At 34.2% G+C, this 20,599-nt stretch overlaps 1 protein-coding gene across 1 annotated transcript in view; it reads right to left on the reverse strand.

The window, feature by feature from the left end:
- LOC108003171 (zwei Ig domain protein zig-8) overlaps positions 1-20,599 on the reverse strand; it is a 385,408-nt gene that overhangs the window by 264,459 nt on the left and 100,350 nt on the right. Inside the window, exon 2 of the mRNA XM_017065300.3 lies at positions 7,354-7,517. Within this exon, the coding sequence (XP_016920789.1) occupies positions 7,354-7,517 (164 nt within the window). The remainder of the gene's footprint in view (positions 1-7,353; positions 7,518-20,599) is intronic.

Consider the following 20,599-nt stretch of genomic DNA (forward strand, 5'->3'; position numbering starts at 1 on the left):
TTCCCGCGGATAAATTTCCGACTTTCATAGCGATTTGAACAGCGGCTCAACTTTATAGATCTTTGGGGAGCGTATCAAATGTCTCGTTATATTGTCGGAAGGTTTTGATTTAATTTTTGGAAAATAAATTAGAAAAAGAAATTGATTATTTAAAAATCATTGACTCCCCGCGTCAATTAATGTAATGTAATATGGTTATGATAATGGATTTTGAATTATTAATCGTGGATTAATTGTAATGAAATTCATTACTGCGATGTTTTAATCGTCGCTGTGTCTTTGTACAATAATTTGTTAATAGTACAAGCGAATCCTCTTGTGCTATTAAATTTTCCTTTTCACAACTTGTAATATTACAATATAATAAAAAGTAAATAAAAAAGTTAGAATTAACGTGATAGAAATAATAAGTTGTTTTATACGAATACTTTTATAATTCTTTCTCTGCAATTCTCTTAAACAAATTGAAGTGAAATGTGGTACAGTAATAAAAATAGTATTTTGCCTGCGTTACTCTCGATGACGAGAAAATATTATTTCCTTTCGAAGTATCTTATCAATTAACCTATTTATAAAATTAGTTGTTTGTTGAACAGGAATATCTTCGTCTTTCATTATCGACGTATAATATTTATATCCCTTATGTTATAAACATCCCTTACGTCCTCCTCAAAGAATGTCCTCCTTATGCTAGCTTATATTTAGTACTCGTGTTAATTAAACGTAGCATGTTATTCAATATGACGAATAATTATAAACACCAGATATAATCAATCCATTTTAACCACGTGCGTAGAAAAAAAAATTTTTTCTCTTCATTGAATCGACAAATTTAAAAAATGGAGTGTCAGAATCTACGTGCAACAGTTTGCGAGAAAATAGGCTGCATCACTTTTGGTAGCACATCTGGTACATCGGATCCTATATTTTATGTAAGTATATGAATTGCCAAACTTGAGATTTCATATCTCAAGGGTCAACCCTGCCTCCCCACGAGTAAATTTCACCCGAATGGATCATCCGTGTCATTCAAAACCGTATTTTCATCGAAAGATTTAATATTTATCCGTATCCCTGAATTCAATCGAAACTTGAAAAAGTCATCTCGAAGGGATTATCGGCATTGAATTATTTTTTAAAATCGACTTTCCACGCGGAAGAAGATTTCGTTGGAACAATTTCTATCTTTATATTAATAATTAAGGAATAACAAATAATTCGAACAGAAATTCAATCAAAATTTAATTTCTTAGTTTTTGTAATCCGCCTCAATGCGCGCAGGTGTTACTATATTCGAGCTCGAAAGCTGGAGTAGTCAGTCTCAACAAAATCATCCAAGCGCAACAGAACACAATTATTATCGCTCTGCAGAGTACCAACCATTGTTATTAATGTAATCTTTGGAGTGTGTAGAATGATCCACTTCAATCTATAAACGCGATCATCATCTTCCGAACCGAAATGGAACTCTTCGATAATTCGATCCAAACTTTTAAAATTTTTTAATCCCTCCGTTACCTTCGATTACGATCCGAAGTCAGGTGATTGGAACGCATATATTTCCTATTTCTCATCGGTCAAAATCCCGCTCAAATCAACTTGCAAAACCAGTTACCAATTTTTTTCATCAAACATACAATAACAGTTTCTATTTACATTTCCATACAAATCCATCGCGGATCCTCGCTCATCGATTTTCCACTTTCGAATCCACTCCGTAATCCACTTTCTGTTTATACTTGGTTCGCAAAACAAAGAAGCGGACGAAAATATGTTTTGATCCGCGCCGCCAAATCCGTCGCAAACCAGGATACACGTAAGCCTTGCGGGCGATCAATGAAGAGGAAAAAAAAGAAAAGAGCAGATCTCAGCACGTTCGTTATCAAATAAGAAGCGACAGTGGATCTTCCGTTCTGGGTCAACAAACGCGCGCGATGCAGGAAATTAGCAATGCAAATGCTCCGTCCCATTTTACGGATGGGCAGGCTGTGTGTAAGCCGCGTAAGCCAGCGCGAAGTCGGTACCCGGGCACACGTGCAAACGTAGTTAATGTTCCGATTTCGTGCGGGGCTAAACCACTGACATAATATGCCAGAGTAAACACTCTGTCGAAATTCCGCAACATTCTAAACAGCATTAGACCGCCCGTCGCGCGTTATTAACTTCGTTACGAAAGAAGAAACGTAGCTTGGCTGGTATTGTGCCGATATCCCACAACGAAATCGAACGTTATGATAAATTTCACCAGATATCTTTCAGTTGAATATTGAAAGTTGACGAATGAATTTTTGTTGTCTTAGAATGGTTTTGGTTTTTAATGGGATTAATTTTAAGAAACGGTAGTAATTTCTATTCTGAGCATCGTATTCTGAGAGATTTTCTCGTGTATCTTGTTGATCTTATTCGACTTTTATGCCTTGGCTTCGTTTCCATTAAGGGTAGCCTAATGGTCACGTCATATTTCTTAATACATTTACTTGTCTCTGGGTGTCGAGTAAGGCTTTTGGAAATTGCCTTCGTAATCTGGTTAAAAAAATAGTATCTCTCTGAAGAAATGATTCACAAGATATTATACAAGGTAATAATTTTCGTTGATAAATTATGTAAAAAAAAAAGTTTTGTAATATCTTAGGGAAATTAATTTAATTTTTAATTTTAATCAATAGCGAGTTTGATTGGAATTGTTATACGTAGGCAAAATATATGGAATAAATTTTTAGTAATTGTTAATATCATCAGAATTTTCGTGGGCTTAAGGAAATTAAGAAATTTGTTAGGATGCTTCTACATTTATTAAGGGTAATAATTTAAATTTTACGTTTTACGCGCTTCGTAAAATGAATAAGATAAATGTGCTTGCATAAAATTATCCGAATTTATGAGAGCTATGCAACTCTGAAATTACTTTATCATTCGGCAACGTCATAAGATGTAAAATATTTGGCCATCTGCATCCCACATTGTCACGTGTTCACCACTGAACGACACCAAAGCTCTTTTATGATCCTTTGAATCGAGAAGATATTTAAATTATCAGATAACATTCATTCGTTGAGTGTATTATTATTCAAATAAGTTGCATTTAACTTTTAAGCTTGCATAAAAGACGTGATTGAAATACAGATAGTCTTTGTAGTTATTCCTTTACCAAACATTTATTTCATCTTTCAAAATTTGAAGATTGATATCATTTAGATCTAATATAAAATTCTAACGGAAATGTGATAATTGCATAATTTATCTGCCATTTTCCATCCTAATCTTTCTTCCATTTAATTATACGATCGACGATTGAAATGAATAAAAAATTGAACAAAAAAGAGTAACTCGTTAAAGATATTCTCTTTCTCAAAAACGTGACACAAAGCAACGAAAAAATCAAATGTATCTTTATTAAAAGTCCATTAAAATATATCTAAAATTTAATTAAGCAGTCTGCAAACATTTCTACAGTTTTCTCATAAAAATTTACAAAGGGTAACAAAATTAATTCCGCTCTCTATCTACCCAGTGTAATTACCGGTAGTTAATTTACGTTTCAAGATAATAAATTAAAAAATGAATGTTGTTTTCGTTCCGAAAAGGGAGTTTTCTTCTTCCCTCTTCCCACCAAAAAAACGATTCTTCCCTTCCAAGATGAAAAATCTTTCGTTTGAGAAACGGTCGCAACTGAGAAAGGGTTAATAATAATAAAATCAGCGTTCCAGGTAATCATTTCGAACGAAATGGAACATTATACGGTAAGTACGTGAATAAAAATCCCTGTTATTTTTATCCTTTACCCTCCAATTAAACTCTCGTAAACCATTTTTATCGTAGTTGATACTTTTGAGAAGTAGTATTCGTGTAAATTTAATGGTTAAAAGTGAATGGTTCGATATTTAAATAAGAGTGTATAATTGATTGAAGAATGAAGGAAATTTTTTTAATGAGAAATAATCTTCCTTGGTTATAAAAATTTTTTTTAACTTTGTAAATTGATTAATAAAATTCTTGGTTCTATGAATTTTCCGGTTTCTTTGATAGATTATAATTTTGTATGAAAGAGTTTGATCTCTCTTTGATAAAAATGGATAAATCGAGAGTTATATATGCTTATTTGATTCTTGATGGATTTTTTTCAAATTGATAAGAATAATTTTTTTTTAATACATATTTATTTATCGTGCTCTCGTAATAATCGTTCGGTCAATACAAAAATCATTAATTAATTTCTTTATTCCAGATTCCATCGGGTTTGCATTTATTTCGTTCATTTTATCATTCCTTAATTTACAAATATTAACAGAAGAACATTTAATATTGAGCAAATTAAAATCAACTTTTTGCTTACACAGTTGCACAGCTCTATTACACAAATTTAGTTGAAAAAGTTTATTATTTGACGTTGCTGACCCAAATGTAAATTATGCCGTGATCAATATTTCAATTTCATAACTCTCATACTTTAACCTACATTATATATAAAATGAAATAACACCGAACTCTATTAATATTCGATATAACTTTCAGTGTAATAATTCTCGCGTAACGATAAACTTAAAAAAAGAGAAAAAAAAATATCACACGAATGGAAGGAATATTATAAATCCATTATCCGACAGACAGAAAATATTTCCTGCCAATCGAACGGGATTAATTCTCCCGTAATGATTTATATATCAAAAGATAAAATCGATTGGCTTTATTCCTTTGGTCTTTCTGGCCTATTCCAAGGGTCTTCTAATTGCCTCATTCGACGAACATCAATGGCTTTAAAAGGAAAGGGGCATCCACCGACAAGCTGTGACCTAATTAGAAGGGATGAAACGATATTCTGGTCGGCGCCACGGCCTGAAAACCCGAAACTCGAAATTTTTTCGACGTGAAAGCGTGGAAAGGGGGAGAAAAAAGAGAAGAAGAAGGAGATGGATGGTTCACAGATTTCACCACGCATCACGTGTGACCTCCTAACCATGTGCCATTTCCCTCGCGCATCCGTGGTTAAGTTGCATTTTTCAACAGCATCCAGAGACGAGCTCAACCATTTCTCCGACGGGCGTGGAGGAATTAAATTAGGAAATATCCGTAGGAGCGACTCTTGCCGTGGCGTAACGACGTTATATCCTCCTTTATAACGTGCTTACAGTAATTGCGTTTCCTTAATTTTTACATCGTTTGACGGGGGACGTAAGGAAGACTTTAACTCGGCATTCTTCTCTTATTAAAACTACGATAGACATTATGAAACGTTGCGCATTCGTGAAATTTCGCTTCAATTTTGATTCCTCCCGTTTTCCTCCAATTTTCATCGCGCTCGTATCGTTACGGAAAGTTGAAAACCAAGCCCGATCCTGTTATCGACTTACACTACTTGGAGTGGAAAAAGCATATTTTTAAACCACCTCTACAAAGTGAAATTAAACAATTATCAGAATTGAAAGATTATTTTCAAGCTTATATAAGAAAATAATAGGAAATATTTTGCACTTGTGATGGAGACGGAAATCGAATTGGCATTAACGTGTCGAAGTAGCCTTTCCTATTCTAATACGCATCGTATTAACGAGGTAAAATTTGTGACAATCCGATTATCGAAAGCTCCTACTGCAACGTCATCACACGTTCCAAATGAATTAGCGTCTAGTTTAGTGTCGTTAATTTGTATCAAGTCGATTAACATATAAATATGTACGATTGCTATTACGTAGCCCGTTTGTCAAGCTGGATACCGGACAATTTACAGTATTTACAAAATTGTGACATTTATCGTAGATTTTGTGTTACGTATCCGTCAAATTCCTGATTACACGTGGTTAATTGCTGTTCAAATCATTGTCGAGAAATTTACGATAAGAGAAACGTTGAAAGAAGGGAAGCGATTCTTTATTTTGGCCAGCTTTTGTTGCAGAGTCAATTCTCTAGAGTTAATTCGACATGTTGGAAAATAATTTCTTCTCTTTTTCCTGTAGTTGCTTCTCAACTACTCGCTTTCTTTTTTGCGAATTCATTTCGGAATCTCATTAAATGTGGTTTTTCTTCGCAATGTGTACGTGATGTAATTAAAGATCGTATGCGATACACGTTCTCTTATTATTTCTCTTTAAACATACACGCGGTAAATTTAAATTATTACGCTTCTCGCATTCCCTAATTAATCCGCCCGAGATTTTAAATATTTTTATCATCTGTTGTGAGAGAATATAAAGATAAGCGAATGATGTAAAAATAAATATCGAAATGATCGATGTAATTTATCACTTCGTTGCCCTATCGATGATACGACATAAATACATAAATTTTGCATACATCTCGAATCAATGTACTGCAATTCGTTAACGATTAAATAACAATTTTTCTATCCCTCCTTGGATCAAAATTATAATTCTTCTCGAGCTTGTATTTCTATCGATCATCGCACGATGACTCCACCATTTACAACGAACGTGCACGTTGTGTTTATCAATATACTATGCATACAATAATACGAAAAATAGCATAAAGCTCAGAGATGGCCTGTTTAAACGCCTCCACCTGTTACTCTTTCCGTACACGTTTTTTCCCGCGGATATACGTATCCGCAATTTTTCGCGATATAAAATGAAAAATTTAATGACCGCGCCCGTCGGTCTTTGAGGCCATTTCCCTTCTTAGAGCACGCCCCATGCATATTCTATCGACGAGCGCAAAACCGCACGGCAACCTCGCGGTAATGTTATTCCGGAAGTCTGTCGGATCCATATCGATCCACGGCTTTGGATCGGGAAGATTTTGAAAAACGAGGCAGTGGCCGTGACCGCAACAGAGCAAGCCACGCTTGCTCGCCTTTGATCCCGTGATCAAGTTGCGGACGTGACTTTTCTTTTCCTCTTTTCTTCCCGCTGGCATCTCGCTCCCCACGAATTATATCGAAGGAAGAAAAAAAAAAAAGAAGATAAACGAGAGCGAAGTTTAACGAAAATTTGTGAAGAATTGCTTTCTTTTCAACTCGAGGATCGTTGTGAATTCCTGATCTTTGAATTTTTCTGTATTCTTTCGGTTTAAATATCCAACGATTCCGTGATTAATTAACGTTATTTTAATTCTAGGAGCAAATATTACAAATATGATTTATATATGGGATTAAGAATATTGCTTGAAGTTTAAGAATTATAAAAGTTAGAATAGTTATCGAATCATTGGTTCACAGGAATAAGTTGAAATATATATATATATGTATATTTTAATTCTAATTGTTTCAAATGTAAGTGCAATATACTTTTATTACATTGGAGAAATTAAATAGCAATAAAATGCGAGATCGTTTTTCCTCGTTATTTCCCCCTCCTGGATGAATGCTACACCAGAGCGGAAGTAACAGGTAAATCCTCTTACCTCTTTGTCACCCAGTTGATGAACTCTGCAATGAAGGAAAGCAGTCTGGCCAACTGCTGTGGTCACATTTCGTGGAACGTTCATTTCGAACGTTGGTCCGTTGGTGAAATTGTGATTGCCAAACACATTTCCTCCCACCAGCTTTTGATCTCGAGCAAAAGTGCCTGAAAAACGTGAGTCGCCAAAATTAAATTTCCCCCTTTTCTTTCCTTTATCAAACTTTCTATCTAATCAGACTACAGAATATATATAGTTAGTTAAATTTTAATAATTAATCATTATCGAACTCGTAACAAAAGCGATTCGAAGCTTTTCGTATTCGTCGGGATAGCATCAGAGTCTGAAAAAGAATCCTCGAAATGAAAAGGAATATTTCCAAAATTGGCAAGAATTAATCCAAGATCTTTCGTAACCTCGCCAGATACCATTCGTTCCTTTCCTATTTCCTGAGCGAAATTCAATAACACCTTTCGAACACCAATGCTCGTTCAACGTCACCATTAACACTTGGAAGGGGGCCTATTGTTTCCCACGGTCACGATAGTCTTTTATGACAGTGACTATTATGTGATCCCAGATCGACAAGGAATCGTCGCGGCGCATTGTGATTTCTATTGGCTATTGTTGGCGTTATCAAGAGAAATAGCGGAATTCCAATGACAGCTGTCAATGCCTACTTCATCATTGATTGCATCGATGCCTGAACCAGATAGCTGTACGACACTGGGCGTCTCCGACGCTGGCCAGAAATCGTGAAATCGCTCGATTAATCCTCTCCCTCTCTCCTTCGAGGAGGTCCCTCCGGAGGTGAAAAGTCTGTTTCGAGTTATGGTTTCAACGTTCTAGATTCCACGATAACAGGTTCTTTTCGAAACTGGAACAATGGATAGTTTCACTGTGACGATGTCGGCAAAGCATCGAATTTGACTTCAGGCGAACCGAGCTTAATGCATCCCTAAATTAGGTTACTTATAGGATCGTGTTACAGCATGTGAAAGCCCTATTTGCGAGGAAATGCTTTGGAATCGTTGCTCAAAGTGTTATTCGTAAATTCGATTTATTAATTAGATATCAGAAAGTGTTTTTTTCGTATGTATATTATTCTTTCTTTCGTATCAAAAATAAACTCTTATTGTTTTTATTTCTTAGGATGGAGACGAAATTCTTAATATTTCTCTATATTCAAATATATGATCGCCTGACCAATATATATATTTTTTATTAAAATTCACCTGGAATAATATTAATTTTATATTTATTAGGGATTCAATATGCGGATACTTTCTATATTTATATTTCATTTATCTTTCATACTAATTTAATAACTCGCGTGCAACGGAAAATACTTTTTTGCACGAGTTTAATTATTCGAGATAGGATTTTTAATGCAATGGAGTAGCGTGTAGAAGATGAATTTCCTTTATTAATGCTTCGATCGAAATCGAATCGGTTCGATATGAAACGCATAAATTTCTAATCGAAGTAGAGAAATTTTAATTTAATATCAGCCCCCATCTCTGTAGGTCAAATATACCAAGATTGAATTAAATTAATTCAATTTATTTCACGCATATATATATACACGTTTCTCTATTAATAAATTACGAATTAAATTTACATCTTTCGTCCATTTTTATACGATATATAAAAATAACGCGAAGAATCCGTATTCCTTCTTCAAATATAATTCCACCATCGATTTTACCACCTCGTACTTTTCTAGATAGATCTACTCTTGACACCGTACCCCTATTACAAAATCTATCGATGGAAACGTTGAAATAATATCGATACGCGCCAACACCCTCGCATCGACCATCCATCCAGGAAGGCAAACTTTGCGCCGGTGTGTGCATTGCAGTCCGCCCTGTATTTTCCATGCGATCATCGCGAAATTTCGCGGTTAAACGCCGGGTCATCCGCATTTGAATAAGATTTGAATTTTGGCGAGAGGCAACTCCACTCGTATTTCCATACCGCCACGTTGTGCGCGCACTATTTTTTTATCGAAAGAAAAATTCAATAAGAGGAATTCCTTAAAAGAGATGGAGATCTAAATAACGACGAATCGACGAGTCGCTCGATTAAACGAACAAATTAAATCTCGTGTCTCGCGACACGATAATCTTCGCAATCTTCGCACAAGGAAGGGAGGAAGAAAGTCTCTTATTTCCTTCTCATTTTTTTCTTCTTCCCAAGGAGTTTCAATTGTGCCACGGAACCACCTTTCCAAGTAGGTTCGGATCTAAAGGAAATCGCGGAGGGATGGAAAGAAAGAGGCAAAAAGGGAGAGAGAGAGAGGGGGGGGCGCTTCATCTCGTTTCGTTTATTAATCCGAGAATTTTAACAGAAAGGTAAAGGAACAGGCGCAATATTTGCAGATTGCGCCTGCCTAACACGAGATTTTCATCCGGTTTATTCTTTAAAAGACTAATATTCCACCTTTCTGATTATCCTCGCCAGATTCTCTTGGATATTGGCTGCCCTTTTTGTTATAAACCGGACTCGAGAAAAATTCTTTCGGATCGCGGTAAGACTTTTGCTAATTAACTAGAAAGATCGAAGAAGAGAATTCTTGATTCTTGATCGAACTTGTTCTCTTCTTTTTCTTTTCTTTTCTTTTTTTTCTTTTTTTTGCTTGGATCGATAACGCGCACTTAGCCTTCATCCATTTCTTTATTGGAATCGGTGAGGATCGATTGTCGAAGACTTGTCGAGGGAGGAAAAATTTCGCGGAGCGTTCATACCAGTTCTGATGGCTCGGCGCATTTATTTGAATATCAGATACCGAGGAGGAGGTGCTCTTTGTTCCTTTTTTGGTTCCTCTTCGAGTTCGACTGGGAAGCTTTCTAGTTGGTAAATTTAGAGATCTTGGATGATGTTTTGATGCGGTGGAAGATAGAGAGAGATAGATGGATACTTGCTTCAAAGATTTGTCCAAGAGACCAAGCTTTTTCCTCCAAACTATTTCCCAAAGACAATTTCCTTGGAATAATAATTCAACGAACTGTAAAAGTTTATATAGTTTTGTTCAATTTAAAACTTTGATATTATTGAGGCTTATTTTATATTTTTTTTTTTAGGATATGAGCATATTAATTCTTTCTTAAATTATTAGCTTCGTTTAACGATGGATAATAAAAAAATTTTATAAATATTGTCGATTTAAAAATCCATTTTATTAAAGACGGAATATATCCTTGTGAAATTACTTTCGAATAAACGAGAAAGAGGTAGAAATCGATAGAAGTCTTGGATAATCTTTGGGTGAATCTGTGGGGCTTTCATGAATACCTAGATGTTCGCCTGTATCTTATAATCACCACGCTACTCTCTCTCTTGGCGCTACGAGGAAGTGACAAGCTGGATAAATTGCAGCGTCGTCTTTTGATCACTCCATTCACTGTCTAAGTCTCGAAGACAGTCTTGGCTCTCTTCCTCCGCCCGCAAGAAAGTTTATTCTTTTTTTTTTTTTTTCGATGTTGATATATAGGTTACTGCAACTAGAGACAAGACAAGAAACCGTAGAAATGGAAGGAGTTAAGTACATCGACGTCATGTTTATCGAATAATTTAAGGTAACGGATGAAATTGTTGAAAGAACAAATAATAAAATAACGTGATTTTGTAGATTGTTATTAAAAAATTTCAACATTTATTCCAAATAGTTCAACGCATGTTTTATGATATATATATACAACGGTATATAATTTTATAATTCGTTTCATTTCGCTTCGTAAATTGTTTCGCAAACTTGTCGGATGGAAACTCTCGACATTCGCCGAACACTTGCACGCATTACCGAATAAAAATGGTAACTCTTTTAGGGCGCTAATAATCCGGAACATACGATATTAAGGAAGGAGAAAATAAAAGAGAATAAAAAGAGAATTCTCTTGCTAAATCCTTGTATCTTCGTAAATCTTCCACATTCAACCCTTATCCCTCTGTCCGCAATATCTTATTTTATACGTGCCCGTTCAAGACACGAGGGTTGCACAAGGCCAGGCTGAAGTAGTACAGCGCAAAATTATAGAGCCATAAAGTAGGAGAATTCGAAGCGAGTTTCGACCCCGAAATCGACCTGCCATCCGCCACTCGCGATTGTTGCTCGCATTCGGTGCATTTAAGGTTTCGCGACACGTACGAGTCGTCGTTCAAACTCTCTTCAAATCTGCGGATACGTTTTAAAGTATCAAACTTCCTCTCCGCGCGACGTTTGCGCACGTTTATTTTAATTCCTTGCTCGGAATTTGTACGAGTTTTATGGTCGAAGCATTCTCTCGTTGTACAGAAAAAATTTCTGTTCCTTTTTTTTTAGTTTCTCGTACAAGTTTCGATGAACGTTATTTAATATTTATTATTAAAATTGTGGATAAATAGGTAATGTTTCTAATATTTAATTTTTACTTTGTCTGTAAATTTAAATGTAATTATTTTCAGATATATATGTTCAACGATTGAATGAATGGTTTGAATTATATATATATATATTCTTTATTATATGCAATGATTACGACAACATTTAGCATTTTGGAAAGGTTATTCATCATAGAGTCTTTTAAGAAGATTGAACGTTGCAGTCGGAAAAAGTGCAACTTGCGTTATATAAGGGTTAAAATTTTCATGGAACGGAACAAAGGAAGGGAGAAATTCTCATAAATAATAGCAAGATTTATGTACACCGAGGAGGGAGAATAAATTTTGCACGAATGAATAAGATAAATGACTAGCCTGCAATAAACATTAAGAAACATTAGGAAATGAATTAAAAAATTCATGGGAACGTTCAGAATATCCCGACGCGGGGATATAACTAAAATTTTCGAAATTATTATAACGAAGAAAATGATAAATTGAATAAAAATAATAAAATTATATCAAAGAATTACATATAAATTATATACACGAAATATTTAATCGAATTACAGTATCTTCTTTCTACCAATACATCGAGACATACAATTTCACATTATTTTCAAAGTATTCTACAAATACGCACGTTCGAAATGCGTTATTAATAAATCATTACGTTAGTCCCATCATTCCTCAAATATGGAACGCATAATTCATACGTCAAGCTATATTTATTGCTAATCTATCATTTGCAAAGTACGGTTGAAAACGGTGTGCAACCAGCACACGTTATATTTCAACGTCGATTCGATCCTCGTTAACCGGGGAGAAACGTCGACCGAATCAACCATTTCATCAGACACCCGTCCACCGCGTAGTGAAATCTATTAATTGGTTTTCATCTTCCGACAAGACAATTTTCGTCCTCGCATTTGAGAAACGACACTTTTATCAACGAGATACGAAAAGTTGGAGGGACGACTGCTCGTCGTCGGTCGGGAGATACCTCTTTGACATCGACACGATAGTTTGCTTGATAGTTTTTATTATCGCCCCACCTCTGCCCGTTCGTTAAATTTCGTCGCGGGAGCAGACATTCAAAGGGAAACTAGCTGTCGTTTGTAGGACTCGCTTTTCAAAAACAGCTCGTGTTATCGAGTATCAGGCGGAATTGAGTTTCGATTTCATTCGTATTTCAGTCAACACCTGAAACTTCCCCTGTACTCTTTGTACTTCGATCAAACACCGGAGAGAACTTTTTATTAAAGTTTGGAACGGTTTGCTCGGGATTATAATAGCTGGTAATGGAATGAATAATAATGAGCTCTCGCGGTCGCAGACCCTATTTAAAGTCCGTTTTAAATTGGTGAGAAATGTTTCGATAATTATTACATTAATATTGACTCGTTGATATTGAATGTATTTGGATATTTAATTAAATAAATAGTTCTCGTTCAGAAATGGTAAATTAAATGGTATTCTTTAGATCCGTCATATGCGAGTTTATTTATTTAATTCACAAAATATTATATTGAAAAATCCAAGAACGATAAAATTTCGATTTCCACTCTTTTATTATTTCGAAATTAGTTATGAATAATCGAAATATATCAAGTTTCTAGTTGATTCATTTTATTATTTAACAATTTAATCATTCGCACACACACATATATATATATTTAAACATCATAATAGCGATCAATCGTGTAATTTTTACCTCAACTAATAACACGAATAATTAATTTAACAACAACAATTGCACAAACAATTCCTTCAAACGGAAAATCGTGCCACGGATAAATATTTAAATTTCGCGCGTAAAATTCAATCGAACGAAACGATAAGGTGAAATAAAAATTTGATCAAAATGAAGTACGGAAAAAAGAAAAAAGGAAAAAAAATACCAGAAACGAGAAAGAAGAATCTCTTGCCAGAGAATTCAAAACTACATGCCAGGTTTCCATCGGATTCAGAGGGAATGTTGGTGGAAAAAGACCAACTTCCGTGTGACGCGTAGAAAGGAGATATTTCAGCTTTTTACAACGGCCGTAAAACGACTTATCGGACGTGCAACGTGAAGGCTATCTGGCCAGTGATCTCTGTAATATTGCTTGCCGAAGTCGAGCCATTTTCAACGCCGTATATCGAAGTGAATTTAGTTAGTAGAGAAACGTGAGCCCTGTTTGATCGTTCCTCCAAAGGATATACCTATATTCAGTTTTGAATTTTGTTTTATTAACTCCGCACCTATCCTCCGGAAAACGGTATCGAACGTCGACACGGCTGGAATTATGCAGATCATGGCTTCGCTTCGTGGATGATGGAAATTTTATTAGTTTCGTTGGAATTTGTATGTTAATCCCGCGCCTAGCTTCCGTTCTGCTCATAGATGGCGTTACCGTGTCCTATTTCTAAATCTCTCCATTGATTCCCACGCTTTTCTAACTTTCCCCCTATTTTTTTCTTCTTCTCTTCGCTCTCTTACTCCAACTTTTTCTTAAATTTTCTAATCTCTGGTGTTTCATTCTCGCCTTACATTTCTCTCGAATTGTCATCCCCTTTTTGCGACGAAGATTTATGATCGATTCCACGTATCAAAAACCTGTTAACCGTTTTTCTCCCGATCGGATTCGAAAACTTGGAGATTCTGGAATTGACATTCGATCAGCGGCTCATTCGAGAAGCAACTCCTAAGATGTTAAAAAAAAAAGTAATAATTCTCGACTGAAAATTTTTTAAAAACGCGATTAATCGGATTTTTCTTCCACGGCCCGAATTTCTCATAAAGAATCAAATATCAATTAGCGGATCGCGTTCTCACGAGTATATTCTCTTTTTCGTGAAACATTGCTATTTGGTTATTTATCTCGCGAACGGCAATGATTAAAAAAGATATTACTTCGAATCGTATCGTGTCGTTACGAAAACGAACGATCTACGAATTAAACGCGATAAATAAAAAAAAAAACGTATACTCGATACCTTCCGCCAATGTACCACAACACTGTGATATAGTTTTGTCATTGCGGTCGTTTCATCCGCCCTGATCAATAGATAGGAACACTAAATAACACGAGTTGTCGATTGCAACGAGCAAAAATCGTTACATGTCTGTGCAATGGCTGCCTGGAGCATTTTCCACGTCATAATTCAAGCGAGTTCGTTTTCACGATTAATAATATAGTAAACGCGATATCGCGCAACCCTTTCTCCCTTTTTTTCTCTCTCTCTTCTCTCTCTCTCTTTTTTTTATCCTCCAAAATCGGACGTTTATTTTCACGCGAAAAACATTTATAATACCAGTTATATCATACTGTGTATATATATATGTATATATATATATCACCTCGTCAATTCGTTCGCCTGACAGGGTAGTAAAGTGAATTTTTGCGGGGAAATAAAAACGTTCCCTCTACGCGGTTGACGAGATATTTGCGTTTCTATCGATTATATTCCTTTCGAATTTAATAATAAAAAAAAATGGATCATTTTTAAGCAGTTACCATCCTGATTGTTGAAATGGAACGAGAAATGTGTCCCCTGTTTGGAATGGAAGAGAAATAAACGTGTATATTTTTATTTTTTCGTATGAAAAAAAGAACAGAAATATCATTAAATGGAACGAAATAAAATTAATTTATAAACATCCGAGGTATAATCGTATAAATATACTGAATTTATTTATTAAATATTATTAATATTATTACGAAATTGATTAATTTTAAAATTTGTTCCTGGAATTTCCGAATATTTGCGATTATTTATCGCAAAAATTACACTACCCTACAGTTACAGTAATAAAGGAAATTAAATCACCGTTTATTGGAACGAATGTATCAATTTATTTTGTAAATTTAATCTAATAATTTAATAATTTGAATTCGAATGATCGATTTTTTTTAACTCCTTTTAAATCATTTCGACTTTATTGTACGTGGAATATTCTTGCAAAATATCGGTTACCGATAAATGTCGTTTATATAAATCATTAATTATCATATTATTTTATGAATATTTTTTTTTCTTTTTTGTCTATGAATTCGACGCGTGAAGGAGCGCGTCTTTGGCATCCAAGTTTCTACGGAAAAAGGAAACTGAAGATATTCAAAGTTCCTTGATGGTTCCTCTAATGCTTGGAACCTGTTCCTCGCAAATTTCTCGACAACCTTCGAATTTCCGTGAACGTGATATCCAAGAAGACAGACTAGTCTCTTTGATCACGTGAACTTGGTCACCTTGTGTCATGAATTCAATAGACCAACGCGGTTCTCAAGTGCTTTATGCGGATATCGAATTTCCTCGGGTATTCTCTGTATTTTGCGACTATCTCGACAAGGTTCAAGGATGTTGTAAGAGAAATATGTTCTTGTACCTGAAATATTAATTTTTAATAATATTTACTGTTCCATGCTTCTTCCTCCGTGATTTACATTCACATTTATAGAAAATTATTCATCAATAACTTGTTATTCAACTTGTTTTTCAAGATGAATAATTTTAATTCTAGAATAGTTTGTCTCCCGTTTAATTTTCGCGACATCTTCAACAAAAGTATATCTCTATATATAAATTATCGTTGCATGTTTCGCCATTTTTATAAATATCGATGTATCGTCAGACAACAAATGAAAAAATTAATGTATAAATTTAATTAATTAACAAACAATATTTATTATCAAATAAAATTTATTTCTCCTCTTTTATGATAATTTATACGTGGGTTTAATATATCATGGTACAACGTTAACGAATCACAAATATACGTGCAATTGCATTTTTTTTTCTTTTGGTAAAAAAATTCGAGAAAAAAAGGAAAACAAGAAGAGAGATTAAAGCATGGTTTTTAATAGTCGATCGTTCTCGTGCGCAATTAAACATGAAAATTTCTGCAAAGGAAGCAGTAACGCGCACGAGTCACGGAAATTCATCAAAAAGTATATTTTGCCGCGACGTCGAGTGGATATGAGAATCAACTGTAATTACATAGGGGGAGAGGGAGTTAGTAATTGCAACCGGTTAATTAGATTTTCAGGAGGGCGTGTACTCTACTCGTTGCAGAAATAGCTGACCGAAGAAGATCCGGATAATAGCAACGTGTAAATAAAATTGTATCTGCAAAAAGATTTTGCATCGATTATGGATTTGTCCCGAGTATATTGTCATTCGTTCGTGAAATTAAATTCAATTAAATATTATATTTTAATATTCAACTCAGAATTAATCCACGCGTTGATTAATCAAGGAATTGATAATGGAGATAACGATGGATGCTTTGGACTATTTCATTTCATTTTTCTACGAGTAAAATCTATAATATTGGTGACAAGTATGAATTTTAATAATTACTTTATATCTATTTTTCATCGATGCTATTCTATTCTTCGATATTAAATTCGAAAATTATTATCGAAAAGAAAAGGTTGGAAAATCAAGATAATTGAATCATAATTTTTGAATCATCAATCTTCCAATTAACCTTCTCAGAACATGTTAATAATCGTCGTGAATCCAAAATCAAAATTGTTTCCCGCAGAAGAGCGGGTGGGCGAAAAAAGCGATTTCTGAAAATTAAAACCATCCACCTCGACGAGATTTAAATTTCAATTATTTCCTTTTCCGCGACATCGATAAAGACCGTTGCGAGTCATCTAACTGGTAGGAAAAAAAAAAAAAGAGAAAAAGATAGAGGAAAAAAAAGAAAGAGTGACAAAATCGAAAGAGCGAAGAGAAAAAAGTGGCGAGAGAAACACTTTCGATTCACGCTAATAACTTTCAATTGGAATCGAATTCACGGTGGAAAAGGTAAAACCGATTCTCGGGGAGGGGGAGAGGAGGTACGCTTTTGGCCACATTGACCCGGATCACGAGATTTCTCTGTGACAGGCCGGTGACGAGACTAAAGGTTGCGCCACAATTTCACGGGTGAATTTAGCTACGTTGCACGTGAAATCCTTTGGAATCCTTGTTGTTGGACGATATAAAGGGACTCTATACAAACGTTATCACCATTGGCTGACGCGTAATCAACGTAGAAAACGAAATAGCTCATTTGCAGTGGTACGATTAGCCCGGGCTAACAATCGTATCAACTAATCTGTCTGATTTCTACGTCGGTGCCCTTTCGTTCTCTTCATATTTTCATATGATAAAATTCAGGAGAATTCGTGTAACTGTACAATTACGTTCAGAAAAGTATTATTGCATATAATTGGTAAAATTATTTAAAAACGAGAGCGCATTGTTGAATAATATTTCTTGCGTGTGTCTATTTAAATTTTCCTAATCGGGATAAATGCAATTGTTTTATTGAAATTGTTATTGTATAACGAAGGAAATTTTGTAAATTATAATTCAACATCAAATTCGATTTTTTTGCACAGATATGAACGTGTAAAGAATCGTAATATTGAATTTTTTCGAAAAAAAATTGAATCAAAGGAATAAATCTTTCATTTTCTCTTATTTCCTGTGATCCTAGAATTCATTTTGTAGAAACATAATATAATCTACGTAAATTGAAATTGAATGTTATACTTTTTGTTCACGTACAAATAGATACAAACTGGAAATTTATTTTTTTATGGATTTTATAAAAAAACATTTTATAGCCAATTAAAAGTTCGTGGTTCGAAGTTGAATATTACATTTTCCATTTGTATAAAAGTATTTCGAATATTTTTCAATTGAGATACTGGAGAAAAAAAATATTGGTATTTGAGATATTTTTTGATGCTTCAATGCGGTATTATTTTTATTTGCATCGTCCACATGTTAAAGGTAATTCGCGTACGTAAAGTATCGAAGTCAATACGATTCTTAAATAAAATTTCCCCTATTTGTTTTTAACCACTTGTTTGAAATTTATATCAATTTTATCAATTATATTTTTTAAATAAACACGGAATCAAAAAATATAATATAATATAACGAACTATTCTTTTGTGGAAAAGACAACAATGAAAGCATCATCATATTACAATTTCACAGAATCGCACAGCATCCAATTTCACTACTCGTAAAAATAGACAGAAATCGAAGTGAACGAAACATCTAAATCGATTCAGAATAGTGTCGTTCAATTCCCAATGAATCTCGAATCATAAAAACAAATGATATTATAATAATATTTTTTTCGCGTCAATATGCACAAATATGCGATGCATAAATTGCTCGACAAATTGCACAGCAGTTGCTCGGATTCGACAGAGAAGAGCCGACCGTTATTTTACTCTCCAGTTACAAACAAGATATAACACTAGGGGCGCAATATGGAATCTTGTTTACGTTCCACTGAGCCGTCATCCCTCCACGGTTAATAAATTTCAAAGATTCGCATCCGTGCGTTTCAGCGGCGTGGCGAACACTCGATTTGCGATACATCATCCGGCGAAATGCTTTGCAAAATGCTCGTTCGATCCAGGTTGGAAGGTGAACGAATTGGAAAGTAACACAAGCTAACTGGATGAGCACCGATTTCGTGCTCGCCTGCGTCCTCATCGATATTTCAGGTGGCGTCGCGCGGTCTCTCCTCACGGAAGAAGTCGTCGACGAAAGAGTAGTAAATTCTATTGCCAACGTCGCGTGCAGCTGCTGCTGCTGTACCTGCTTTTTCCGTTGCATAATAGAACAACGCGGCCAAGTTTCTGGCTTTGACGCGGTTCATCCCCGGCCGCTCTTTGGAGATCGCCCTCGTTCCGCGCGACAATTTGCGATTCTCATGGTGGCTCTATGGTTTTTGGGACCGGTGGCGGAATGAACGAGACCATTGTCACGGATAAATGTGCGGATGTGGCGTTATCGATGCGTGTTTGGTCGCGTTTCTGCGTCCAAGGTGTGTTCACCGCATGTGAAACAAGTTTGGGTATGGTTTGACACGAGAACGGTGAAAACAGAGAGTGTAGGTTGAATATTTTGGTATTATGTTAAGTTATTTAGTGATTATTTCGATTATTCGTTCGAGTAATAAATGGTGGTTATGTTGAATATTGTTTTATAAATGGTAATTGTTTGAATTAATTCAATGTAAACTATTTTTTTAGGAATTTATTCATAAATGTGATTTCATAAATGCATGGGATTGTAAAAGAGAAAATTAATTTGACAGGTACGTAAAAAAAAAGTATAGAATTAATTTTAATAAAGGAAATTATATTTTATGTGAATTAATTATATGTATTTTTACTTTTTAATAAGTTTTTTAGTGCTAAGATTTGTCGTTTAAATATTGTAATATATATATATATATATATATATATATAATGTTCATATATGACTTATCATATGAACATTTATCATATATTAATAAAATTTTTCTACTTCTCCTATTTAGATATTAATAAACAAATAGATATAATATTATAATACAAATAATATTATTTTATATTTATTTATTTTAATTGTTTTAACATTTCATAAAAAATATAATCAATAGAAGCTATTATATATATTTATAATATATATATATATATATATATAATATATTATATAAAAGATAGCTATTATGTTTTTAAATTTCGAAAAAATAAATTGATTTGAAATTTTATAAGATTTTTTAACATATATTTGCTATATCATTTTTTTAAAATAATAGTATTATATATTCATATTATAAACATTTAATATTGAATACGATCTACGCGGTAAAATTAGTGGAAGGGGAAACTGTTTATCCCCACCACACAACTCGCGATCTTCATTAGTTATTGGAACATTGAACTGGTAGGACGTATATTTACGCTACTTTGAAATCGAGGTACGCTTATTTATTATTTTTTAACTTTTTTTAGACATCATCATTATGTTTATTCGTATATTATCAATACTGTCTTTCCTATTCATGAGATTTTAATTTTAAATTTATTTAATATTGCGAATAATTTATTATTATAAG

This window comes from Apis cerana, linkage group LG14, assembly GCF_029169275.1.
Source record: "Apis cerana isolate GH-2021 linkage group LG14, AcerK_1.0, whole genome shotgun sequence".
Lineage (NCBI taxonomy): Eukaryota > Metazoa > Arthropoda > Insecta > Hymenoptera > Apidae > Apis > Apis cerana.